Source organism: Notechis scutatus, chromosome 2, assembly GCF_049901735.1.
Source record: "Notechis scutatus isolate UNSWTSFEM ecotype Mainland chromosome 2, rNotScu1.2, whole genome shotgun sequence".
Lineage (NCBI taxonomy): Eukaryota > Metazoa > Chordata > Lepidosauria > Squamata > Elapidae > Notechis > Notechis scutatus.
The window spans coordinates 237,706,389-237,734,050 of record NC_142010.1 but is presented as its reverse complement, the minus strand read 5'-3'; the positions used below and the strand labels follow the sequence as shown (position 1 = coordinate 237,734,050).

Sequence of the window (27,662 nt, the reverse complement as noted above, 5' to 3'; positions counted from 1 at the left end):
GCTTTAAAAATTTAGGAGTACTGTCATTAGGTTTGCAAAATACTGTAGGTCGTCATATCCTGCAACCACCACCGCGTTCCCACGTGCATTAACCAGTGAATTTGCTTTATGCGGGGTTTTCGGAGAACTTTGTCCCAGCTTGAAGATAGGTTGGATTTCGCATTGTGTCTTTTTTTCTTTTCTTTTTGTATTTGGGATACTTTGACCATAGAGCTTTCCTCTCCAACTTGTCCCTTTTCAGACGTAGTGGTGAGCTTATTTTTCACCCCTGGTTAACACCGACAGCCTAAAATAGCGACTCCCCCACCTTCCTCTACAAAACAACCTTTCTAGGAAAGCCATACCCGCAGGGCAAGCGCTGTAACACTTCCCACCTCATAGAATACCATGTGTACGGAAACATCGCAACGTTTATACACTCTAGGACGAGACGCTTTTTCTATGGTAACTTCCGTCTCCTCGCTTACGTGCGTTGGTTTGGGTCAGATAGAGAAATTGCCGCCATCATGATGAACAGCGGTGGAATCGGGGTCCCCCTCGGCTTTCCTTTAACTCCTACTTCGGTTATTCAAGTCACTAATTTATCCTCCGCGGTTACTAGTGAGCAGATGCGGACGCTCTTCGGTTTCCTAGGTGACATTGAGGAGTTGCGCCTTTACCCTCCGGAGTAAGTGAGGCCCGGGAAGCCATAGAGAATGGCGGGAATGACTGTCTTTTAAGGAAAGGGGTATATTTAAAAAAAAAAAACCCTGACCGGATGCTGCGCCCTCCATTTTGCTTGTGGGTGGCTAGTAGTAACTGTTTTGAGGCTTTTGCTTTCTGCGAGGTTTGTTGCCCGGAGTGAAGATGGCACCGATTCACCGTTTTATTTTTCTTCACTCAATCCTATCATTCTTTTCCCTTTCAGTATTGTGAGAAATGCCTTTGAGGTTGGCGCTTCTTTGTTAGAAGCACTGATCCGAGCCCTCTGCAGATTAGCTTCCTTCCGTCGGTTTTGGAAAAGATGCGGCAGGGAAGCCCTTTAGCTCCTTCCCGACTTCTTTCCCTCAGCACATCCAACCGCTGGAATGGATTCTGTTGTGCAGTTTATCAGCCTTATTCTTTCAACCAACCTCACGTCCCCCCTGCAGAGCTTCAGTCCTTTGCTTACTTAATTGGGACAGGATTTAGTGAAATTTCATGGGCTGAACCGCCAATTCAATACGGTTAGGATAGAAATTGCAACCTATTTAAGGCATTTTTAGGTTAATATTGTGAATAAAGGTTCTTCCTTGTTATCACCTTATGTAAAATCTAAAAAACCACCATATCTTACAGTCTTTCAATAATGTTCAGGGAAAATTGAAGTATTATGGTTACCAGAAACATTTCCAACACTTAATGTGTTCAAGTACTTGTTATAATCAAGTAGTTAGAATTCTGAATGTGCTGTGTGATAAAAGGTACCAAAACATGTCGCTGATAGCAGACATGATTCTTTTTATTAAGATAAACCTAAAGATGTATCCAAAAGCAAATATTTATTTATGTATTATAATGCTTTTCTGTTGCTTCACTGATCTGGCCTTGAAAAAGTCATGTTCTTAAAAGCTTCCTGAATATTAAAAGTGAATGTAGACTTAATTCTGATGAAGGGCATTTCACAGAAAAGGAAACATAAAAATATAGAAAACTGATGGCAGAAAAAGACCTCTAGTCCAGCCTGTCTTTTGAATTTATTTTATTTTTATTTTTAAAATGTTTGTCAGATGATGGACATGGGTTTATGTTTAAATTCAGTTACTAATAATTGACCCACTATTTCTGCTGGAAGCTGGTCCCATGTTTTCAAACTGTTACTTTTGAATTTCCCTTCTATCACTTTGAGACTATGCCCTTATGTTTTGATTTTTGCTTAATACTGAAAATGCTGCCTTCTAGTACTTAATCCACACCCTTAATATATTTAAAAGTTTCAATCATGTTCCCTCTTTTCTCTGCTGTTGTAGAGGTTGTACATATTTAGTTCATCCAATTTTTCTTGGAGCTTTTGCAGAGTCCCTTCTCATCATCTCTTTGTGATGGGAAGTCTCAGCAAGGACTCTGAAGTCAGAATTTTGAACTTTATAAAAAATTATGATAGATAATAAAATAAAGTCTACAGTGCTATTAGGTTTTAGAATTTGAAATTTTTGCTTTTTGTGCTGTTTTACTCCTTTTAGCTTTTTTAAAAAAATTGGGCGAATAATTTTCTTACTTTGATCCTTGGCCTTGCCATTCCCAGCTTTTCATTATAATTTATTCCTAACAGTATACAATAATTTTTTTAATTCTTGACATGTAAAAACATAGAATAGAATTATTATATAGAAATAATTGTTTTATTAGAAAAGCCAAAATATACTTAAATCAACATTTTAAGTATATTTTGGCTTGGAGGAAAGTATGCGGTGGGGTACCCCAAGGCACTGTTTTACGCCCAATCGTTAACATCTTCATCAATGATTTGGATGAGGGGGTATATGGGGAACTCATTAAATTTGCAGACAACACTAAGCTGTCAAGAATAGCCAACAATCCAGAAGATAGGCTTAAGATTCAGAAGGATCTTGACAGATTTGAACATTGGGTCTATCGAACAAAATAGTGGTGAAAAAAGTGAGGTTGTACATTTAGGCAAGAAAAACCAAATGCACAAGTACAAGTACCTCGGTCTATAGTTGTAACTGTGAGAGAGATCTTGGAGTCCTAGTGGACAATCACTTAAATATGAGCCAACAGTGTGCTGCAGCTGCCAAAAAAGCCAACACAGTTATAGGCTGCGTTAATAGAGGGATAGAATTAAGATCACGTGAAGTGTTAATACCACTTTATAATGCCTTGGTAAGACCACACTTGGAATACTGCGTCCAGTTTTGGTCGCCACAATGTAAAAAGGATTTGAGACTCTAGAAAGAGTGCAGAGAAGAGCAACAAAGATGATTAGGGGACTGGAGGCTAAAACATATAAAGAATGGTTGCTGGAATTGGGTATGTCTAGTTTAATGAAAAGAAGGACTAGGTGTGATGTGATAGCAGTGTTCCGATATCTCAAGGATTGCCACAAAGAAGAGACAGTCAAGCTATTCTCCCAAGCACCTGAGAGCAGGACAAGAAGCAATGGGTGGAAACGTAATCAAGGAGAGAAGCAACCTAGAACTAAGAAGAAATTTCCTGACAGATCAATTATCCAGTGGAACAATTTACCTCCAGAAGTTGTAAATTCTCCAACACTGGAAGTTTTTAAAAATAAGTTGGACAACCATTTGTCTGAAATGGTATAGGGTTTCCTGCCTGAGCAGAGGTTTGGACTAGTAGACCTCCAAGGTCCCTTCCAATTCTGTTATTTTATTCCATTCCATTTCATTCTGTTCTGTTCTTTTTTTCATTAATAGCCTGCACCAGCCTTCTAACAATTTCCCCATCAGATCCTGATATGTAGGGCACAGAAAAATATTTTCTATTGGTTATTTTCATGTACCACATAAGCCATGACTTTGTTAACCATTCTTTATTAAATAAACCTTAATTAGCTCAATTTGTGCAGCATATTCAAATAAAGCACCAAGGTTTACAAAACATATCAGGATTTGATAAAAAGATGCTTTAGAAAAAGAAAGTATTCCCTTTGATTTAATAGCAGGAAAGGAATGGGATATCTCTGAAAGAGACAATTATATCATTCTCACTCTGGATTTTTCATCACCAGTAAAATATCCAGAATTTGTTCTGCCAAAAAAGCTTTCTTTCTTTTTTTTAACTACAAAATGCCAATGGTGCGATCCTGGAATTTTGGAATCTGCATATGGATAACAGGTTATCCATAGGTCTCTTAAGACAGAACAAACTTGGTCACTGACCTTTTATGTTGTTTCTTTCTTGAATTCAAAAGCCTTTACATCAATCTCTGTTCAGCAAATTGAAGCTGCACACAGTTGAAATATTGTATAATTGTAAATATATTTTTGTTGCCTAATTTTGGATTTTCTTTTTATTGCTTTCTGAATATGAATTTGCATATTTTACTGCTTCAGTAATTGATCTAAAGTTATCCATGGTCCTTCTAGAGTTAACTCAGTAAAGTTTTGCCATTTCAGACCCAGTTACCATTTTTGAGATCAGGGTATTTTGTCTGATTAGTTTGAATTAACTGATGTTGAAATTTTTCTGTTCTCTTTTCTGTTTACTCAGTGTGAACAGATTAATAATTAAAATATTAATACAAATAAAGAATTTGTAGGCTTTGAAGCATGCTTTATTAAGTATTTCCTAATGTACAGGAATCATAACTAAGCTAATTAGGAATCATTTGTGCAATTAGCATTATTATTAATAGCTTTTAAAAATTGAATGCCAATGCAGAGGGCCATCATAGATAAGCACTATAATGAAATATGTTACTTACTGGCTACTTATTGCCTACAATATTCTAGTTCACATTTTGGTCTTCCATGCCTGCAGTTAATCCAATTGTTAAATATATTAAAATTTTAGCAGTTTTGACTGCCTTGTAACATAAATATGGAGTATTAATAATATATTTACAGTTTGAGTGTCAACATTGTATCACACAATTTGAACTGAAAATAGTTATTTATTTTAAGGATTTTTAAGCCTTTTAAGATTACAACCTGTGCAGAGGAAAATAATTGGAATCATTCTATATAGACTGAAATACTCTTACTTTGCAAACATTATGTCCAAATATTAAAAATGATCCTGTAGGTTTAATGTCAAAGAAGGAATGATAATGTAAGAAAGAAGGAATTCAAAAGAAGACATAGAAGTCAGGTGTACTTTAGAAAACTTTTTCAGATGGTTTCTGTTACCATTTCTTAACTATATTAGCATTATTATAGTTCATAAGTCGCATATAGAACTTTGCATAATGCATTGTCTTTATTCCAGTTTGAGTTCAGTTCATAGAAATATCTAGGAACTAGAAGTTAGCTAAATAGATTGTGGTTTTTCAAGATTAGCCTAAGTTGGTTAGAAGGTCTTAGCTACATAGGCTAATTATAGAAGGGTCATGTGACACTTACTAAAGCATTATTGGAGTCAGCAGTAGTTTACAATGTTAGTTAAATAATAATAGTGAAATAATGTTTCATCAACAAGGCTATTATGCTTAGATGTATATTTTATTATATTATGGAGTAAATAGGAAACTCAGTTGTTGAGTGATATTGACTAGTAAAAGTTTTATATTCTTAACCACATATGAGTAGGCACATAAGAAATTAAGAATCTGTAGAAGAACTGATAACTTCTATAATGAACTTTCATGTGCATCAGCGTAAGATGCATGAAAACAATATCGAAAAATATAAGTGTTAATTTTATTTTTTTGGTGTTTATGTGTTTATAATTGCTTTTGAGCACAGCTTGAAAAAAAGATGAAACTAACATCTAATTGGTTTTGTTTTTCTTGCAGCAATGCACCGCTCGCTTTTTCTTCTAAAGTATGTTATATTAAGTTTCGGGAGTCTTCAAGTGTTGGTGTGGCCCAGCATCTAACAAACACAGTTTTTATTGACAGAGCTCTGATAGTTGTACCCTGTGCAGAAGGTTAGTATTTTCAGTATGGTTTTTCTTCATTTTTGTGGTCTCCACTCTTGTCAGTTTGTTCCATGTTTTTTTCAGCATTTGTGAGATGATACATGTACATTTGCTATTCTTCAAATAAAACAGAACAATAAAAAGGAAAGAGAAGAGGTTACCTGGAGTTCTACAAATTTTCAGTGTTTAATTAGTTCTAAAATATGTGAATACTTTCTTTAATGTAATGTAGTCTTTTACAAGGATGAGGACTTGTTTCTTTCACTTACTCTTTTCGTTCCAATATGTGTTGTTCACCATTTGCCTAGAAAAAGTGAGTTGAACAACACAGATGAAAATTATATCTGAAAATGCCCTAAGTATATTTTTAATTAAATGAGAGTGAGCACACGTCTTTATTACAGCAATAGAAAGCATGTATTTTAGTTTTTATTATGTTATGTAAAAGAGAGTAATTTTTCCAAGCTAGATATCATATCTTTTCCAGTAATAAAATGATACAAAAGATATATAGAGAATATATTATAGAGATATATTATAGAGAATAGTTACTTAGTGGGGTCAACACCACACCAGGATCCTCAAATTGCTTCAGGTAATCTCAAAATTATATATTTAAAAATAGAATATTTAAAAAAACTGAAATCAAATACCCATGAGAAATCAAATATAGCATAAAGTTTGAGACATTTTAACTTAACAGGTTTTTTTATGTCTATGCATTTTTCAAGGCAAAGGCCTGCCTAAAAATCTATTCCTGTATTTACTTCTAATATCGTTGGGATTTTGGTTCTATGAGTTTATTTGAACGATGTTAGTATTAGAGTGCATTTATTTTTATAGTAGTATTGAAAAATATTTATACTACAGTTACTCCTATATTAGCTTTGGGTTTTGTTAGCTCAGTACTTATATCTGAATGCCACTTTTGTAGCTTCAGTAGAGAGGCATGAAAGTGGAATAGCTATGCAGGTAAGAGAGGATTTAGAAAAGTGTTATTTACTCATAATTTACTCGGTAGAAAGGAAAATGTTGGGAATAGCAGCTGAAAACCACAGGTGCAATTCTAATTATTCAGGCAGAAGTTAAAAGGTGGGATTTTGAATAAAAATATAAATTATTCAAGACTGAGGATACAAGTGAAATGGCACTCTGAACTTAACAGTTGATTGCCCACTGCAAGCTTACAGCTGCAGCTATGGTTCAGAGTTTAAACTTTATATTTATATTATTTCCCTTCTGAATTAAAACTATTTGGTGGGATACAGGATGACTCTTGGAGGTGGCTGGGTTACTTTTGCTATAATGGTTCTGTCTAGGCTGGAAAGCACTGATTTCAGCATTGCCATTTTTATTTTATTTTTTGTTTCTAGATTGCCCATCTCCCTTAGGATGTTTGCAGCCTTTACATCCTCAGCCTTTTGTTTTCTATAAATCAGTTAAAAATATAGAATTAACAGCATCAGGTTATGAACTGCTCTTACTGTTAGAAAGTTTCTTTTAACAGTCAAACTCTGCCTTTCTGAAATGTAAATTAATTTTTTTGATTATTTACCTTTTGTAATGAGAGAGAATTGATTTGACTTCTTGTAACATCCCTTCAGATATTTAAATAGCTCTATCATATTTTCTGTCAGTTGTGTTTTCCCCCCCTCAAGTCTAAGCATGTACAATCTCTGCAATATCACTTCATAATATTTAGTTTCTAGTTTCTCATTGCTCTTCTCTGGATCTACTACAACTTTGAATCCTCCTTGAAGTAGTACATTATTTTGACCAAAACAGAAAGAAGTAGAAATAGTATTTGCCATGATTCAGACAGATTTGCCTTTTTATAAGTATTATTCCCAGGATATATATACTTGTACATTTAATGGTTGTTTCCTAAGGAAAAGTTTTGCGCTTATTTCTGATTAATTTTATTCTCTTGCTTTTAGACCATTCCCCAAATCACTCAAGATCATTACTTATTTTAATTCTGACTTTGGGTGCATTAGTTAGTTCATTGTATTATGTTCCCTGCAAATGTTAAAAGCATTTTCTTCATCCAATTATAAATGATTAATAAAAATATTGAAGAGTTGAAGACACAGGACTGATCTTTGTGGCATTCTATATGATACTTCTCTGATTTGATAAGCAACCATCAATATGCACTCTCTGAGTATGATTTCTGACCCAGCTCTGTCCACTTAATTGTCACCCAGTCCATACTTAACTATTTTGCTAATAATGTCATGAGTTACTTTTTGAAATGTTTTGTGCACTAAATATACAGCATTCCCAAAATGTGTTCAAGAAGCACTCAATCAAAATTGACATAAGATTACTTTGACAAGATTTGCCCATGCTAATATTGCTAATAAGTAAGTATATTTTTCCAAATTAATTTCTCTGTCTTCTCCAAAATTGTCTTAAGTATTGATCTCATGCTCCTGGCACATACTTTTCTGAATCTTTTTTCTCTCTTTGAAGATAGGGACATTATTGTTTCTCCTTTTGTCTTCTGGCACTTGCTCAGTTCTCGAGGAATTCAGCTGAGACGATTAATTATTTCCTAGCATGCAGTTCATCTGGTCCTGGAAATTTAAACTCATTCAGAATAAAAAAGATAATTCCCAGCCATGTTTCTGTTATTCCCAAGCTCCAGCCACATAATTTATGGGGTTCATTTAGGTTACTGAGTACAACTCCAAATTGAAGCATCTCAACCTATTGCTTTTTATAATTTCTTGATAAAATTCTTTTGTTCATTGAAAAAAAAACCTGAACTAATAAAGGAATTGAATAGCTCTGACTATTTACTTTGTTATCTGATAGCATTTTGCTGTCTTCATTTTTACTTATTGTGAATGTATTTAAAGAAGTCCTTTCTGTTATTCTTAGCATTCTTAGCTAAACTTTTGCTTTCCAGAAACCATTTGAACAATTCTACACAGACTTCCTCTGTGACTGGAACACTTTCAGTTTTTCTCACATGTTCCATTTTTCTTTTGTAACATCTTTATTTAATTAACCTAGGTTATTGTTTAGCATTTTAATGGATGATTGTAGAATGGGAAGTTCCCTTAATAGGCCTGTGAGCAATCTGAAAGTTTGTTTTTTGCAGTCCATATTGTTTATTATTTATTTTAAATTAGCTTCATAGCTCTTTGGGCTGTGGAAGTTTATTTGCTAAAATACAAATATCAAAGAAGTATCTATTGGTGCTATTACATCTTTACTTGCTTTTCTTAGTTCTAATAATTTCATCACAATTCTTGATAGACTTAATTCTGTGAAATCTTTTATTAAATATCATGAAGAAAATAAAACAAATACATATACAGATTTTTTTTCCCTTCCATTCAGTCGTGTTTGATTCTCATTGACTGCCTGCCTGTCTGCAGTTTTCTTGGCAAGTTTTTTCAGAAATGGTTTGTCACTGCCTCTTTCCTAGGGCTGAGAGGAAGCGACTGGCCCAAGGTTACCCACCTGACTTTGTGCCTGAACTGGGACTAGAACTCATGGTTTCCTGGTTTCTAGTCTGATGCTTTAATCATTACATCAGACTATCGTTATATGTAGAAAAGAATAAGTTAATTATAGTAGAGTCATATAGTTCGACTTCAGGGAACACAATGTGGAATAGTTCTTTTTTTAAGACAGATTTAACAGATTTTTTTCCAGTGCAAAAATGTGGACATATCTGGATAGAGAATATTACAAATGAGTTTCTTTATTTTGTTTTAAAAGCAAAATTGTCTGATAAGAGCAACAATTTAAAAGTATTAGTAAGTTAAGTTATGTAATTTTTGCTAATTCATTTTGCTTGAACTGATGTTTAACATGGTTTATTCAGGATAAGCAAATTATAAAAATATTGCTTTATTGTGTTCATCTATTTATTCCCTTTGTCTACAACAAGATGATATTGGAGCAGCTTCATAAACTAGCATAGTTATCAAAGGTTACATATTGTACATCTTTGAATTTTTTTTAGTCTTAATATATTGATTTGTACTTCTGATCTAAATTATAATCTCGCTTGTATTTTTATATTTGATTTTTAATAAGGATACAACAGAGAATATACCATCTCTCCCTCGTGTATCTGTGGATTTTCCATGCCTGGAGTAGAAGAGCATATGAAAAGACAATTTCTGTTCTTCTACTTGTCTTTGTGCTAAAAACAGCCCAGAAAGACACAAAGATTTCTCCAACTGAAAAATATCACTTTACTAACTTTACTATGTTTCTGCTAGACTGACTAATGCAGAGGATTTAGTGGTGTTCCTTAGCCCTATTCTCTCCCTTTAGATTTGGCTCAATAATAAGATGAGTTAACAGAAAGCTAAGTCATTTATATTACAATGGCACTTTGATAAGTTGTAATTTCTCTCTCAATGAGTTATTAGATTTTAAAAAATGCATTCTCTACTATGTGGTATAAAGTCAATAAGATACATCAATGATTATGCATATAATTATCCATTTGAATTTTGTCTATAATTTACCATTTTAACTGTCTGCATGGGAACAAAAAAAATGATACATGTAAAAGCAATTGAAGAGAATGCAGCAGTCATTGGCATTTACTCCCTCTTCCAGTGTAAATTCTTTTTTTCCCAAATCTCTGAATTTATGTGGTGATCTCCCCAAATTTAGATATGCTAAATTTCAGTTAATATAATTTTTAGCCATCTGTTTTGGCTGAGAATTTGAGGAATTCATTGAACACAGTGGAAAGATACTTGGATTGGGAAGGATTATTCTACCAATAAGCCTACCTAAAAGTAAACCTATTAGCGGCTATTCCAAAGTAAGTATGCAAAGCTATTCCTCTGCAGTCAGTGCTGGGTAAATATAATTTCTTAATTATTTACATTTTGAGATTAATTACAAGTGATTCATATGGTTTTATTAGAGTAAAATATTCAGATCAAATCCATAGGCTTGTATATTATCAAATTTAACAGCTTCCTTGGATTTCATATGAAAAGTGGGGTGTTAACATAGGATGTAGAACACACGTGCTCTATTGATCTACTCTACAGGAAAATCCAAACAGTGTGATGCCTAATATTTATAAATTTATTATTGTACAAAATTCAGACACAAAACGACATGGGGAAGGAAGAATGTTGAGACCTTTTTAAAATGTTCATCTTGTCTGTCAGGAATGATTCTCAGCACTGCATGGCAATGGCTTCACTGAATAGTAAAAATGATGTCATATAATTCATACTTCATGACCAACGTGATTTTAGATACAGTGCAACATCCCATTGTCAAAATGCGTGGTCCCCTTCTCATTTTATGTATATTGGAAATTTCTCTCTGACTTGGTCTAGTTTGAGAGAAGACCAGATTGAAATACATCTGATACCACCTTTAATCATCATTCTGAACTTTATGTCCACATTTTCTGGTAGATGGATTTTGACTATTAATTTGGTTTTGTATGTTTTCTCTGTGTGATATTTGTGCATTATTAGATGACTAGCCTGGCCAAGGCAGACCTGTTACACTTGCCTGAATTAGGCATTGTTTGCCATGCCACTAAACCTGCCGCCAAGTGACAACTTCATGGGGGAAATGAGAACGAAGTCTGGCCTGCAGAAGATGGACGCCCTGTCTCTGTTTTATTATTTTGTTTTGCTTTATTTTTCTTCTTCTTTTTTTAATTTTGTCCCTTTCTTGCTGTAATTCTTTTGTTTCTATTTGTGAACTGGTTTTTCAGTTCTGTAAAAATGCTGTTCTGTTATAGGAATTCATGATTCATTTTAAACCTATCCTGTGGAACTAATACTGTGTCAGTAAGAGCTGACATAATTCTAAAGTCAATTTAGACTTTACATTTCAACTGTAAGTGCAATTTTAAGATTAGATAATTTGAAATCAGTGGAAATAATTTCTATACTCTTAATTAGGACCATTTTGAGTATCAAATGAAGCCATCAAATTGTTTACATTATCTCCATGTAATTCAGCTTCTATATTATGCATTGATTTCTCTGGACTAAGTTTTGAAGTGTTCATTTCTCCTGTAATGTTTTCAGAAACTTTCTTCTCCCATGCCCCCACCCTGAACCTCTCTATTACTCTTCAAAATATGTATTTGAGCAAATGTTCTCCTTCATGCCTAAGCTTTATGGAAGCCTGATGAGATTTCCCATTGATATTTGAACTACAGAGTATATAAACATATTGGTAATATGATATATGTCAAGAAGGGTAATGTTATTTCAAGACTAATAGATTTTCTATTTATTTAATTTTGATATTCAATATACTTATTTCTGTAACAAATCTTTAAAAAAGGGAATACTCAAAATAACTGCTGACCAGTGTTTGTTTTGTATATTGTCTTCTCTTCACTGTAGCATTCTGTGAGAAGGTGACAAGCATCACTATTTTTTTTCTTGCATCTTGGCACATGATTATGACAGTCTGTCTTGGAATAACAGACACATAGAATTTGAATGTTTTCTACAGAACCTTCCCAAGAACAATAACTTTTGCTATTTTTTTTTGCAACAGGGATGAGAGTTCACAAATTATCGTAGTTTTGCATATATGTTTTCTTTTAAATATTTTACTGTGTTCTGATAATTTTATGAGTAAATAGGGAATTACATAATTAGCAGTATACCCTACTAGAAATTTTTGTTTATCTAATGGACCAGCAGGATCTATACTAAAGCTACACATTATTTAAAAATATGAAATAGGGGGCTAAAGTAAGGGGCTGAAATTTTTGATAGAAGCTTTAAATTGATGACTTTAATTACACAGATTGAAGTAGTAGTCAGTTATTAATCAGTTTAAAATGACATAGTCTAGTTCTGAGTAAAAACCTTTTGTGCATGTCCATGCTTTTCACATCATTGCTTGTAAGTGTCATTTGAGTGTTCAGTGTGGTACAGTTGGACCCTTTCTGGATGTAAGTCTATGTTTAGCAGATGTTTAAAAATTATTTTATTTTCTTTCGTTTTGAAGATAGATATTCATTTTGTTGCTTTTTAAAAGAATGCTTGTTTTCTAGTAAATTAGTTACATGTAGGTATGATAGGTTAGAAAGTTCAGTATTTAATACAAGTTGCTCTCTGTTATATTTACTGGATGGCCACCCACTGATCAAAAGCTTCTCAATTAAGTGGAGAAGTTACTTTATGACTTTTCACTTTGTATGATTTTCGATGCTGCTTCCAGGAATGAGGAAATTTGCAGGGGAGAGGAAAATCATTGAAAATTAGCTATTTTTTTCCCTTTTGACTGATGGATGCCTGGATTGGATTAAAATGTGTTCCCGCAGTAGGAGAAATCCCAATTAGATATGGTTATGGAAGACTGCAATTTATAAGCATTTATTTTGGAATGTGCAATTGAACTCTTTAGAATAATAGGAAACTGGGTTTGAAATACTTTCATTTAAATGCAGCCCACTTAATATTTGAGTCAAGATCCTTTTATTTTTAAATCCATTCAATCAAGTGGAACTATTATATGCTTTTTATGTTGCTGGTTTAATCTTTCCACTCAGTCGAAGTTTACAGTATTTCAACTTTTATATATAAAAAGCTTTAAATTATTTCCTTCCAAAACTCAAATTGTCAGAATGTTTAATATAGATCTTCAGGTAGCTTTTTACATCAGAAACATCTTCCCCTTTTTGAAGGGGAATAACTTCTTTTGATCTGCGTTGCAATCTACATTATATCTTTGGCTTTTTTAATGGAACATTATAGCATTAGTAGATTAGTTGGTGAGGCTTTTAAAATAAGAAATAATAAAAAATACTGTGTATTTTTTCTTACTATAAATGCTATTATAATTCTAGATAATTGATGCTTTATGCGGGCAGATTGACTTAAATTCTTGGGCTTGCTCTAATAAGTAACAGTTATTTCAGACAGTTGTGGATCCTTGACAGAGTACTTTACCACCTGCAGCCTGTAATTTCTGGATAGATTAGGAACTAATCCTTTTGGTAGTCCTGTGCTTAAAATATTTACATTTGGATTGTTTGGGCATAACTCACAATATAGTAGCTAGCTATAAAGCATCTTAAAGAGTAGTATAAATAGGTTATCCTTAAAGTACATTTTTAGTAAAGACCAATGCAATCAAATTATTCAAATATGGATAACCGTGGTTAGTGTGGAATAATTTTTATTTAATTATTTAAGTATTTTTATCCTAATTTTCAGTCCCTAACATGAAACATTTCTGAGTTAAGAACTTGAGCAATTTTATTGAGGTAAGCCTTGTTCCCTGAATATGTATAGCGAGAGGCAGAATCTCCTTGTCATCTTGTAAAAACAACTGTGGATCAGCTGCACTGACATTATGCAGATATAACAAACATGTCAGTGATCAAGTAAACATTTTTGTAAAGACTATATTACACTATCCCTCATAATGCTACAGAACTCTGGGCCTTGTTAGGTCAAAGTATCATTATGTTTCTTGCCTTGCTTGATTTGTTGTACCAGATTGACAACTGATGATCAACTGGCAATATTTCACTTTCAGCAGAAGAAAAGGCCAGTTTTTGCTTAGCACACTCCTGTTTCCTCTTTTTCTTTTTGACTGATTTGGTTATTTGCCATTTCTGGGGATTAAACTTTAAAAAATGTTCTTCTTTTCTGTATCTGATGTTCTGTGTGCTATTAGTGATGCAGCCAACACGAACGGTTGTCATGTGTAACACACCTTTCGATCACCGTGAAACAACGTCCTGCGAAAGCGTCCATGCTTGATATCGTTTGGTTCATGAACATTAAGTTTCCAGTACAGGTGACCCATAGCTCAAAGTGTTAAATAATTATCTACTCATTGTTCAGTTTTTAAAGTAAAAATCCGGTAATGAGATTGTAGTTTTGCTCACTTACTGTTCCTAGTGGAGTAGGGGAAAGGAAAACGTGTGTTGTTTTGCTTTTTTTAAAAAAAGGCTGTTGTAGTTTTTTTTTCTTTACTATATTTAAGTTGAAGGGAAATAGTAAATAGAAGAATAAAATTTGAAAGGTGGCCTTACTTTTGATAACAAAACCATTTTGCTCTTCAGGTAAAATTCCAGATGAAGCCAAAGCCCTCTCTCTCTTGGCTCCTGCTCCAACAATGACAAGTCTGATTCCTGGTGGAGGGTTGCTTCCTATACCAACGCCTCCTGTGAGTTCAGTAAGTAATGCTGGATGTAATAATGCAGTTGATTCAGTTACATTTTTTGTAAGTGGCCTGTGATAGGGATGGCTTTGACAAAATCTAATGTGTAATTAATTAAAATCCAAAGTAAGATGAGGCATTTATTAGGATAAACCAAAATCCTTAACATAGTAAGATTTAGACTTCATCAGAAGCCTATATTAGCAAAGAGGACCAGAGAAAATAGCAAGAAAAAATAATGTTAAAGCTAGATTTTTTACAGATTGGTACAGTCAAGCTGCTAGAGTTTCTGGCTTTAAAAGGACTGAAGCAGCTTTGTAATACTCCAATTATTCAATCTTAGTACATGCTTTTCTGCTAAAAATATTGCCTTATTGCCCAGAAGTTAAAATAATTATTCCTTCATGTTTTAAAACTGAAGAAGTACTTTATAGTATTTTTATAGTGTTTTTAGATAATTTTAAATCAGCATAAAATATTTTTGTATTGATTCAAAACAGAAGAAAGACCCCATGCTTGTCTCAATATTCTCTATTTACAGATAGGAATTTCCCTTGGTCCACTAGGAGCTATACCAGCAACAGCACTGGATAACATTACAGCCATTGGAGACATACCCCAGCCACCCATTATGGGCAATGTGGATCCTTCCAAGATTGATGAAATTAGAAGGACTGTATATGTTGGAAACCTCAATTCCCAGGTAACATTTCTGTTACAGAGGAATATATTAATAAAAAGTGTAGCTGCTTATTTTGTCACTTGTGTATAATTGCAGTTGTTTGCTTCATTTTCTCCATCAGAGAATTACCTTGGTCTTTCATGCAAGCAAAAGTCTAGGAAAACTGTTAAGTCAGAAGTCACAGTGACATGAGATCTTTGCATAATGATTTATATAGTCCTTGTTTAATGATGGCTGCCAGAACTGTTGTTGCTAAGAGGCAGCACCAATATAATACTCTTTTATGTATTTATTATGTTAATTTAAATGGCTTCCCATCTTAAATTCATGATTTGGTTAATGGTATTAAAAAGTACAAAAACAGAAAAAATCAAAAATGGAACGTATAAAACAACAGCTGGGTTAAAAAGAGATGCAGGTTAACATAACCAATGCCTGGGCTTAGCTCCATGTCCTCACCCCTAGGTCCAGGGACAAAACAAAATTTTAAGGTCTTAGAATAGACTGACAAAGTCAGACCCAATCTGATTTCTGTGATGATAATGATCCAAAGCATGGGCATCTTTGCATTATTATATGTATTTGGTCCCCCCCCATTATTGACCACCCAAATCCAGTGGACTTGGCAGCATACAAGACACTAGAAAAAACATTAAATCATTTCTTGCTATTAATATTGGTATTCAAGATGTAGGAATAGTTTTCATTTTAGGGACAGAAATTAACATTGTAGTTGGCATGATTCCAAATAAGCAGAATGAGAAATAAATTTGCAAGTTATTTTTAATTTGAGTTGTTTTCTTCCCCCCCTCTCAGACTACAACAGCTGATCAGTTGCTTGAGTTTTTCAAGCAAGTTGGAGAGGTGAAGTTTGTGCGGATGGCAGGTGACGAAACCCAGCCAACACGCTTTGCATTTGTGGAATTTGCTGATCAGAATTCTGTACCTAGAGCTCTTGCCTTTAATGGAGTTGTATTTGGAGACAGACCATTGAAGTAAGAAAAACAGATTTTTTATAATAAATTTCTATCAACATAAGCCAGAATAGATAGAGTTTGTAAAAGTTGTAGTTCAAAACATCTGGAAAGTATTAGGTTGCCTATTTCTAGCATAGTATATACATGCATATTCTTCATAGGGACATTTGTGTGCATTTCTACAAAATTTGTGCAAGTCCCATGGGTTTATTTAAGCAATTTATTGCACATGCTTAATAAATAGATCTGCTGTATGTCTGTAGGAAAAATGCAAATGTTTTTATTGGTAACTAATTGACTTCAAATAAAACAAGTGATAACGTTTGCTATAATTAGTTAATAAATAACTTTTGGACAGAAACCATGGATAAATTGGGGATTTAGCACAGAAGCTCTGGCTGACCTGTAGGAAGTTGAAGTTCATTCTTGGCATGTCCAACTGGAAGTATTTCATAAAATGTGAATGGAAAGGTGCTCTTAAGAAAATCTGAGAGAACCGTCCCACTATTTGTATGTTATATTTTCATAAAGGCAGCTGGTTCTGTACTATATTGACAGGGTCCTGGTCTGTGCTAGAGACCTTGAGCAACTCACTGCACTGTTTGAGAGTCTTGGAAATTGAAATTTCTCAGCACCATATTAAATGCTGTAAAATTTAGAGTTTATTTTAATTTAGAGGTTGAAGGCATATTTTGAAAAACCAGATAAGAAGCAGCTTAATGGCTTCATTTTTGTTTCATCTTATATGTATAGGGACAAGCAATTGGCCACAAACATCATTCCCACCTTCTTTTTTTTACATTCAAGAAGTGTTCTAATATCTAATAACATTTAAAATGCTATGCTAATTTAATATTTTGCTTGGATCTTAACAAAAGGAAGCAGTAAACTGAAGCTAAATGGTGTCTTGATAGTCAAAATGCCTCTGGGCTTCAGATAGATCCCTATGCATTCTTAGGAGAGCAGAGGAGGCTTAGCAGAGCAGTAATGCAACAAAAGAATTAGATGTGAGAAAGTGATGGAAGGAGTTAAGGAGTTATGGGACTATGATTTGACAGAAGGGGAAGAAGAAAAACATCTGAGTTCAAAGGAAGTATTTTACTAACAGGTCTCAAGTCTTTCTTGTACCATGTTTTTCAAATTTTCAAAGTTTTCTGTCTCATTAGCCGAGAGGAGGAATAGGCAGGGTAAGTAATTGCTAAAAGCTGTAGGCTTTTATGAGCCCCCCCCCAATGGCTCAGCAGTTAAAGATGCTGAGCTTGTCAGCTGGAAATCCAACAGCCCAGGTTTGAGAGCCGAGCGCTGCACAACGGGAATGGCTCCTGTTCCTGCACTAGCTCCTGCCCACCTAGCAGTTTGAAAGCATGCGAAATGAGAGCAGATAAAAGGTCCTCGGACAATGCTGGCTTCTTCAGCTAAGACACTGAGATGAGCACTGCAGCCTGGAGTTGGACACGACAGGACAGGAAAATCTTTATCTTTACCTTTATAGGCCTTTATGTAAAATGTATCTCTGATAGATTTTAACTCCCCCTCCTTTAATTATCATAATATATAAAAAACCTGCCTGATTGTTCCTCGGAATAATAAGATTTTTTTAAAAATCAGTAGTTTTATCTGTCAAATTCATTGTTTTGAAGTCTAGTCCAAACCATCCGCGAGCTAATAAATAACAAGAGTCCATTTTCTACTCAATGGCAAAAAAAAAAAAAAAAAAAGATAGAATGAAACATATGCATACATGCAGTGAAATAACTAAATAAAATATGTGGTTTAATTTAGAATAAACCACTCCAATAATGCAATAGTGAAGCCACCTGAAATGACACCACAAGCTGCTGCAAAGGAGTTGGAGGAAGTGATGAAGAGAGTACGGGAAGCTCAGTCTTTTATATCAGCTGCTATTGAGCCAGGTAGGTTTTTCTTTGCCCTGTATTTCCACAGGGGTAACTCCTGGCATGTATGTTTGGTGGAACACTTTTTTTTTCCTCTAGGAAACAGGGAGAGGCTATCCTGGGCAGAATTCTTTGGTGGACTCAGTAATTTTGAGTTTAGTACTTGATAGTCAAGAATGTGCAGTTAAGGTACCTGATAGCACTGTTTTTTAATGTCAAACTATTTAATAATTTTTAATAGCTTAAAAAAAGGACTATTTGTTGGCCCAACTCCTCACAATTTCCCAACCATCTTTCATTCTATGGTCTCTTTAATTCTTTCAGATTTTTTATTTTTGTTACTGCCTGACCTGTTTCTTTTCTTTTTGGGCTTCTGTCTCATTATGGTTTGCAGCTCCATTATTTTGGATTGAAGTATAACTTTTCTTGGGTGTTTTGTTTGAGTGCAGATGAGTAACGTGCTCAGTTGCTCTGCTTTTTTATTTTTAGGTATTGGGGTTTAGAGGACATTCCTAAATTTATTAAAGTAGATGTAATACCCAGAATCATCAGAAAATTATGATAATTAGGAAAAGGTCAAAACTAGCAGTATTGGACTGGGAAGACTGCACCTAAAGTAAACTGTTCAGCACTCACTTTTATAAAAACTGCTAAAATAATCCATGCAGTTAAAATTAGTCATTTTCTACAACATCAGAAGACAACTGACAGGCAAAGTCTAGCAATAATTTGATTTTGTAATGAAAATTACTGAAGTAATTGGCAGATTATTGAGGAACAAATATCAGACCATGAAATTTTCTTAAGTACCTTATGAAGAAAAAGAAATTCTGACCCTTAGCATTCTTGTTTTCTTATTAAAATGGCCTTTAAAAATGAAAGAAAACATCATACAGATTATCTTGGTAATTTTTCTTGATATGGCTAACATCTAGCCAGTCCATTTTCAGTAAACAATGTAAAAAAAAAACCCAGACCTTAAATACCATAGCCATGTAACTAAGTTTGTAGAATATTAAAGGACATATATTATGAATCAGTCTATCATTTTATTTCATGTTATTATAAAAACTGAATGAACAAAATTTTAATTTCTTGATTCTGGTTCTAGAATTACTGCTTTTCTTATAGGCGAGTCCATTATGTTCTTAAAGATTTGAGGATTAACTACTTAATTATAGTAATGCTTTGGCAATAAAAATCCAGTGCTATTCATGTGCATTCTGCATAGCATTTCAAAATTCTATCAGATTTTATGTGTTTTCTGTCTGAAATCAATTTTACCAAACATGTTTTAATCTTGTGCATTGTGGCAGCAACAAATCCCATTCCTTATTTAGCTAGCTGTTTATAATTATCTGGTTTATGTGTACTGCTGCAGGATGGCTGCACTCAACGAATATATGCAATGACTTTCTTGGATGTTTCTGAAGGATTTTTGCAAAGAAGGAAGATGTGCAGAGAGTAGGCCCCTTGCAATATATGTGGTACATTCCACTTGTGCCAGATTGTTAGCTGGGATCTTTAAATATTCTGAGCTTACACTGCAAAGTCGTTTTTTCTCTCAGAGTCTGGAAAGAGCAGTGAAAGAAAAGATGGTCGATCGCGTTCCCATTCCCATTCACGTTCAGAATCCAGATCTAGTTCAAAATCTCGAAGAAAAAGATCACACTCAAAACGCAGGTAAGTCGTCTACATGAAAACTTCTCTGAATTTGTCTTCTCCTATGTCAGCTAAGGCAGGTGTCCCCAATTCCCAGCCATGGCTTGTTGGGAACTGGGCCACACAAGCAGCCAAATGGGACTTCCAATTTTTGGTTAAGTTAGGAGGGAAGTTCTACCAAGGAGGACCAAGATGAGATTGAGTCTTCTTTGTGCATCAACATTTTATTTAGTACATTATATGGTGTGATAGTGGTGATACGTGCTACAGAAAATAAAAACAGTAAAAAATAAAAAGTGTCTCAAGATTGAAAAACAAAATGGCTGTAGACAACATGTGAAGTAATAATAAAATATAATGCTTTTTTAAATCCAAGAATTATTTAGACTTCACAAACGTAATGATACATTATGAGGAAGTTGTGTATGAGTATACTAAAACGCTTCCATTATACTGTTGTTAGAAATGACTATGAAAAATATCTGTCTTGATCCATAGCATTCATCCCAAGAGTGCCACATATTTAATATTCATATTTATCTCCAGCCATTTTTTTTACATCCAATAATATATATTGAAATTTTAAGACCTTAATAAAAGCACAAATTAATGAGTAAATGTATTTCTTCAACTCGTTCCTTATCTGTGAATCCACATTCTTGCTCTTATGATTGAACCTTCTATGATGGAATAGGCAGCCCAGGTTATCCCCAGGCTTACCTGTAAGAATTATTGCTAAAGTTGGCATAGTTTTATTGCATATAAATAAGCTTAACAGGTTAGTTTCTCTTCCCTTGCCCCCTCCCAAAATGGGAGACATAGGGATGTTACAATGTATAATTAAAGCTAAATTCAGGTGCTTTGAACTGGCTGTGAGGTTTAAAAGGTTTAAAAGAATTTTATAGCCCTTTTTGTAAACTGATAAATTATAAGATTATCATAATTTGTCATCATTATTCATACAATAATTACATTTCAGTTGCCTTTTGCTTTGAAGATGGCTTTGGAACATATTGTTTGGCTTTTCATGTTGTTTAGTAACTTGTGAATGTTCTATTTTTTTAAAAAAATGCACAATAATGCAGGCAACATAGAAAGAGAACCAGTATGATTTATAGCATTTAGCCTCTACAATTACTTGCTACAGGAGTAGATCCCGTGATAGATCACGCTCTAGTCAAAAGGACAGACGCAGATCCAAAAGTCCTCTCCCAAAGCGTTCAAAGTCTAAAGAAGATCGCCGAAGATCAAGAAGCAGTTCTCCTCCTCGGTGAGATTCCTATAATTACGGCTATTACATATTTTTGATATCACCAAACACTAAGAGGCTTAGGACTAATCCTAAAACTTAAATTTAATAGTACATCTTGCTATTGAATTATAATTGCATGTTATCCAGCTGTATATACAAACGGCATGAATAGCAGTTAGCATAATATCATTTTTGTTTACTGATTTTTCTATCTGCTATTTTGTAATTTTTCTGCCATCAGTACTCGGTGCAACTTGTTAAAGGACAATTTTGGAATTAAGTTTACTTGACTTGTGCTCTCTTACAGTAATGTTAGGAAAGCTGAATTAATAAATATTTTCTTTTCTCAGGGAGAAGAGGAAAGAAAGCAAAGAGAGGATTAGAGAAAAAGAAAAGATTAGAGAGAGAGACAGAGATAAAGAAAAAGAGAAGGATAGAGATCAAGAAAAGGATAAGGGCAAGGAAAAAGAGAGAGGCAGAGAAAAAGAGAGAGGGAGAGAGAGGGAGAAGGAGAAGACCAAGGATAGAGACAAGGACCGAATGAAAGATAGGGAGAAGGAGCGAGAAAAAGACAAAGAGAAGGAGAAGGACAAAGAAAAAGAGAAGGAGAAAGCAGCAGATATGGAAAAAGAAAAGAGAGAAGATTTGGACAAAGAAGGAGAAAAAGAAAAGGAGAGAGAGACAGAAGGAGACAAAGAGAAGGATGACAAAGAACACGTCAAAGAAAAGGAGGAAGACAAAGGAAAGGAGGAAGAAAAGGACCATGAAAGAGATAAAGAAGGAGAGAAAGCAAAAGACAAAGAAAGAGACAGAGACCGAGAAAGAGATGAAAAAAAGAAAAAGGAGAAGAGATCTAAAACACCTCCTAGAAGTTATAGTTCCTCAAGAAGATCACGTAGTTGTAGCAGGTTTGATTTTTTTTCAAAGTTCCTCAATTCTTTTTTAAAAAATTTAAATTGTAGTAAATAGTACATTTAGTGCATACTAAAACAATGATGAGACAATGATTATTTGATACCTGTTGCATATTTTTGAAGGGATTAAATTAGGGCCACACTATGAATCAATTACCATATGCTTTTCATCTGGTAAATAATGAAGGATTCCAGATATAAACCTTTGGTGCTTCTGGACAAGATTTTTCATTCATATCAAGTCTGTGAGTCAGACTTTCACAGCCGTTTCTGTTTTAAATTTGGGGCCAGCCTACGCTAGCAGACGAACACAGTACAGAAGCCTGATGATGGCAGATGAGATTCTGCCGAAATGTTGCTACAACTTTAAAAGCACAACTATAATGACGTGGGAAAATACCCGAATAAAGCTGAATACCATACATATAAATACCCGCGAAAACTTAAGAAAACACACACACGCATGCACACACACACACACATACATGGTATTCAGCTTTGTTCGGGTATTTTCCCACGTCATTATAGTTGTGCTTTTAAAGTTGTAGCAACGTTTCGGCAGAATCTCATCTGCCATCATCAGGCTTCTGTATTGTGTTCGTCTGTGTTCGTGTTCGTCTGGCAGATGAGATTCTGCCGAAACGTTGCTACAACTTTAAAAGCACAACTATAATGACGTGGGAAAATACCCGAACAAAGCTGAATACCATACATATAAATACCCGCGAAAACTTAAGAAATATATATATATATATATATATATATATATATATATATATATATATATATATATATATATATATATATATATATATATATATATATATATTACAAATACATACACACACACACACACACACACACACATTTTCATTAAATACCATATCAGGTTTCTTTTAAATCAGCTGGCCTTGTGTTAGGCTTTAATGCATTTTGTATGGATTGTAATGAACAGGGCTAATTATGCCAAATTATGGTTTTGAAGGTGTGAATGAGCACCAGAAGCTTATATTTTTCTCTGGTACGGATAAAAACAGCAACTTCTTGTTTTTCAATCAAAATGTGCACTGAGATAATTTTATAGGTGACATTGACTGCAATTTAGGACCTGCATGATAGAGCAACCTGAGCTTAATTAAATTAGTTATACCCGGTGGACTTCCAATTTTTGATTAATGGATCTTACAGAGATCGAAGGAAGAGGAAGAGCCGAAGTCCTTCAAAGTCTCCCAGATCATCCAAAATCACAAAAAGGAAATCATCTCGGTCTCCATCTCCAAGGAGGTAAGTGCATTGATTTATCATGCAGAGCTTTTGTATTGTTCAGGCTCTTCTGCAGTACATGCCTCTCATTAACAGCAAGTAGATTAATGCAAAAAGAAACGCCGAACAAAGAAGAAACAGGAAACATATATTTGGCTTTTCTTCTTTGATTAATAATACCTTCAATATTTTTTTTTCCTTTGAAATGTAGAATTCATTTTGAAAATAATTTTTAGTAGCAGTTGCCTGACTGGAAGTTGAAAAAAACACCTTAGAAAAAAAGGCGGTGATAAAACAGTTATTTAAAGACTGCAGAGGAAACATGTTTGAGCTTGGCTTGAGGCAGCCTTTAGCCTAATTGTCGCTATTGGAGCTTGCTGCAGTGCATCCTAAAAGGATTAATAAGGTGCAGGATTTTTTCGTTTGATGGATACACTGTTTTTTATTGCGGTTGTAAGCTGCCCATAGTTGTTTAAGATGGCCAGCCATACAAATCTTCTAGATCAATCAATAAATAAACAAACTTTAAGATGATTTAAATATTCAGAAAATAACTAAGCTACTTTTTTAAAAAATGCTAAATTTAACATGTAAAATATTTTTCTATTGTAGATATTTTTTGTTGAGTAACATAAATTATTTAATATAAATATTTATTTAGTCTTAACTGGGAGGTTCTTTATGTGCCAATTTTGAGAATAGTTGATTATTTATTTTTATCCAGATATCTTGACTAAAATCTAAAATTAGCTTACCCATATTTTACTGGTAAGTATTTAGAAGAAACAGCTAAAATAAAAATTTTGTTTCCTATCATTAAATATATTAAGTACTATGACCTTGTTCCAATATTACTTGTCATGAATTCAGTATTGTTTGAGGATGTGTGACTTTGCTAATTGTTCTTTAATGAATTCTGTAAGCATGAAATGAACCATCCTAATTACATCAGTGTGTATAATATTTGTTCCAAAACAGAAGCAAGAAAGACAAAAAGACAGAGAAGGAGAGAGATGTAAGTAATGATCGAAGAAGAGAGAGGGAGAGGTCTACCTCAAAGCGAAAGAGTAGTAAAGACAAAGAAGTCAAAGAGAAATCAGATAAAACCTCAGTTGTGAAGGTAAGCTTATTTTGATCAAGCCGATACAATCATTGTAGAATATTTTAGGAAGACTTTAGTGCCTGCTGTCTTTCATTGGTTCTTTGGATACCTCCTAAATTTTATTCAATTACTGAAAAATTCTCTTTGAAATAACTCAGTAATTTCAGATAAGAACAAGAAGTCATAAATATCATATTCCTTTTTTAAAAACAAATAGTTTAATATGGAAGGACAAAATTTGCAGTGTTGAATTTTACTCTTTTGGGGCGTTCTTAGGAAGATTCACTCAGTAGAATGTTGTTTCCAACAGGAAGGAAAGACAACTGTTCTTAATTGCAGAAAGTGAAGTTAATCAGTTTAGCATATTTTCTAACACTATTGTGAGGTTAATAATAAACTAAATAATATCTGTATTTTGTAAAGCTACCTTGAGTAGTATTTCTACAAGAAGGACATACAGAAAATAACAATTGTAAGCAATCTGTTGTAATGAATAGACAGGCAAGTTCCCAAAATCCCCTTTAATGGCAGCCAGCAACCAGATAGGATTGAGTTAACTCCATTTCTGGAAGAGAAAGCTGCACCCCTTAGCACATAAATGGAAAGATTTCTCAAACCCTTTCTCTATAGGCTGGTAGAAAATTGGTAGATAGAAAGAGGAGACATAATCCTTTATTTTGGTGAAGGTTTTCGGTCATGCATGCCATCAAAAATCATAGATAAATATGTTGTGTATTTTTTATTTCTTGCCTTTTAAATATTTTTCTTTGTTTACAAAGGATAAAGATCTCAGTAAAGAGAATAAAAATTCTGAAATCAATAAAGCAACAGAAGGAGAGGAGACAACAATTGCAGCAGAAATTGAACAACAGAATGGGAACTGCCAGCCAAATGAAGAAACAATCTCAGTTAAAACTGAAGATGTGTAGAATGTTGAATGGGACATTTGACCCATTTTGCAAAAGAAATACAAAACCTTTTGTCTCATCTCCAAAATACATCCAAAAAGGATACAACATTATTAAGCAATCAACTGGACCTATCAAATTGTGCTTGCAGCTATTCCAGTCTTGGTTGTTTGGTCACCTTGAGGACTGACAAGAAGCAGGACTACCAACAGGATATGCTGTGACAAAAGCACTGGTCAAATCTTCCAAAATAAATGTATTTCATTGATAATAAAATACTAGGAGATTGCAATGTACTATCCTGAAAAGCTACCAAGGGATGCATTTGGAAGTTGTTAAAATATTTGTAGATTGATAATTTTTGTTTTTCTTATGGTTTAAAAACTAAACTCCATGTGATATGTTTTGATGATGTGCTTGAAAATGGTGCAGAAATAAACATATTTCCCTTGATGTTGTAAATTACAAGTGATGAAAAGTTTTAACCTAACACAGTTTTACAGTTGTGTTATGCCCACAAAGGCAAGTGAAGATTCTTTCCTCTGTTATTTGTGACTTTCTTTTTATATTTTTAAAAACATAATTTACAACGTAAGTCTAAAATTCTTCTCTTAACTATAGCTGATCAATGCATGCTAATGTTCGGATTCTGAAAAGAAGATCCATGTTTATACTAGAGTTCCATTCTTCCAGTTATAAGCACATCTATATAGTAATTGCAAACAACTGACTTTGTCTTGAGTTGTATTACAGGGTGCCTAGTCACTTGCAAATAGAACAGAAACAGAAAGATGATTTTTTTTTTTTACTTTTTAATGGAGATGTAGAGCACAAGCTGATGCTTTAGTGCCTTTGACACAGAGAATAGTGATTTCTAGTAACGTAGAGGTTTTTTTAATTATCTGTTTATGAGTTGCTCTTTTTGATGATTCTATCACACCAGTAGGCAAGCATTTGAAAGATGTCAGTCATATTATCCATTAGTTATTTGAAATAATTTGAAGATCTCTTGATTTCAAGTTAAAAAAAAATCCTAGTTAATCTAATTGCTGTTTAGGGACCATAAAAAGTTGAGCATGATCCAGCAAATAATCCAGTTAATCTATACATTTTTCAGATCATATACTGAACCAGGGAATTGAATAGTGCTAAATAAAAATAATTTACCTCTCGGCAGGACTGGAACATAGAAAGCTCCCTTTAAAAGCATGCATCTTATGGGCTAAATGTAAGAGTTATTTCTATACATTCTATCACAAGTAAAGAAATAATTAAGATTTCTGTTCTGTTTGATAAAAATCTGAAAGAAAAAAGCATATGAGCACAACTAATTCTGGCCTCATTGCAGCCTTTTAAAATTTAAAGCAAAGGGTTGTGAAATCAAGAACTATTTGAATACAATGTAATACAATCATATGGCCTTATAGGATTAAAAAGAGGCATGAAAAGCCAAATAGTCATATAGCTTTCAGTTTGTGTTCTCAATATTTCTGTTTACGGATAGATAGGTGAGTATGATAAAATGAAAGCTATAAGATTAGAGCCCATAGATTGTGACACTGCTTTAGTAGCTCATTGTTGGGTGAGATTTGTTTTGTTACAGTCTAAAGTTTTTCTTCAAAAAACCTTTAGTGAATGCTTTACCATGTAAAGTATGGACAGTAATTTTGTGATGTTTATGCCACATGAAGTTGGCTCGCAAACAGCTTATTCTGATAAAGCAATGACAAACCTCATGCTTCTTGAAGGACTGAAAGATTGTGTCTTGGAACAGCAGCTGTCATATTTATGATGTATAAGTAGCATAGAGCAAAGATTGTATACTTGCTATCTTTGGTACCATCACTAATAAATTTTAGTATTTTAGAGGGAAGTAGTTTTGATCTGCTTTTTAAAATAATGCCTGGACGTTGATGATCATTTTCTACAATAGCTACATTTTGTTATGTGGATACTTTGGTTTGCATTGGTACATAGCAAAGTAAAAAAGATGGAGCGCAGAGGAGATACATATTAAAATTTTACAACTTTTCAGTATAAAGTAATTGTCAGTACTTTATGTTCCAAGTTTTTTTCATATATTGCCAAAGATGGTATTACTTTAATTTACAAGCAGAGGCTGAAATGGTTACAATTGGCCTAGTGAGTCTTTGATTGGGATCAGTTTAAAATTAGTTAATGTAGTAGCTGAATAGGTTAAGGTTGTGTGAGTCTACAATAAAATCCTGTTAAAATTGCATCAGATCATTGAGACACTTTCTGTTATGTTTCTGTGTAGTTCCA

General features: G+C 33.8%; 1 protein-coding gene across 5 annotated transcripts; it reads left to right on the top strand.

Annotated features, from left to right (window-relative positions):
* The first annotated feature begins 484 nt into the window (after positions 1-484).
* On the top strand, positions 485-27,252 carry SREK1 (splicing regulatory glutamic acid and lysine rich protein 1). 5 transcript variants are annotated; one of them, XM_087958355.1, is made up of 13 exons: positions 485-667; positions 5,453-5,586; positions 14,236-14,358; positions 14,627-14,739; positions 15,266-15,427; positions 16,223-16,401; positions 18,166-18,296; positions 19,847-19,961; positions 21,088-21,210; positions 21,543-22,100; positions 23,295-23,390; positions 24,348-24,489; positions 25,251-27,252. In XM_087958355.1, the coding sequence occupies exons 4-13, from the start codon at positions 14,680-14,682 to the stop codon at positions 25,398-25,400; spliced, it is 1,716 nt and encodes a 571-aa protein (XP_087814481.1). In that variant the 5' UTR covers positions 485-667; positions 5,453-5,586; positions 14,236-14,358; positions 14,627-14,679; the 3' UTR covers positions 25,401-27,252. The 5 variants fall into 5 exon arrangements, with proteins under 5 accessions (XP_087814481.1, XP_087814480.1, XP_026526346.2 ...); XM_087958354.1 differs by having other exon boundaries at positions 11,055-14,358; XM_026670561.2 differs by lacking the exon at positions 14,236-14,358 and having other exon boundaries at positions 14,627-14,730.
* The last annotated feature ends 410 nt before the right edge of the window (positions 27,253-27,662 follow it).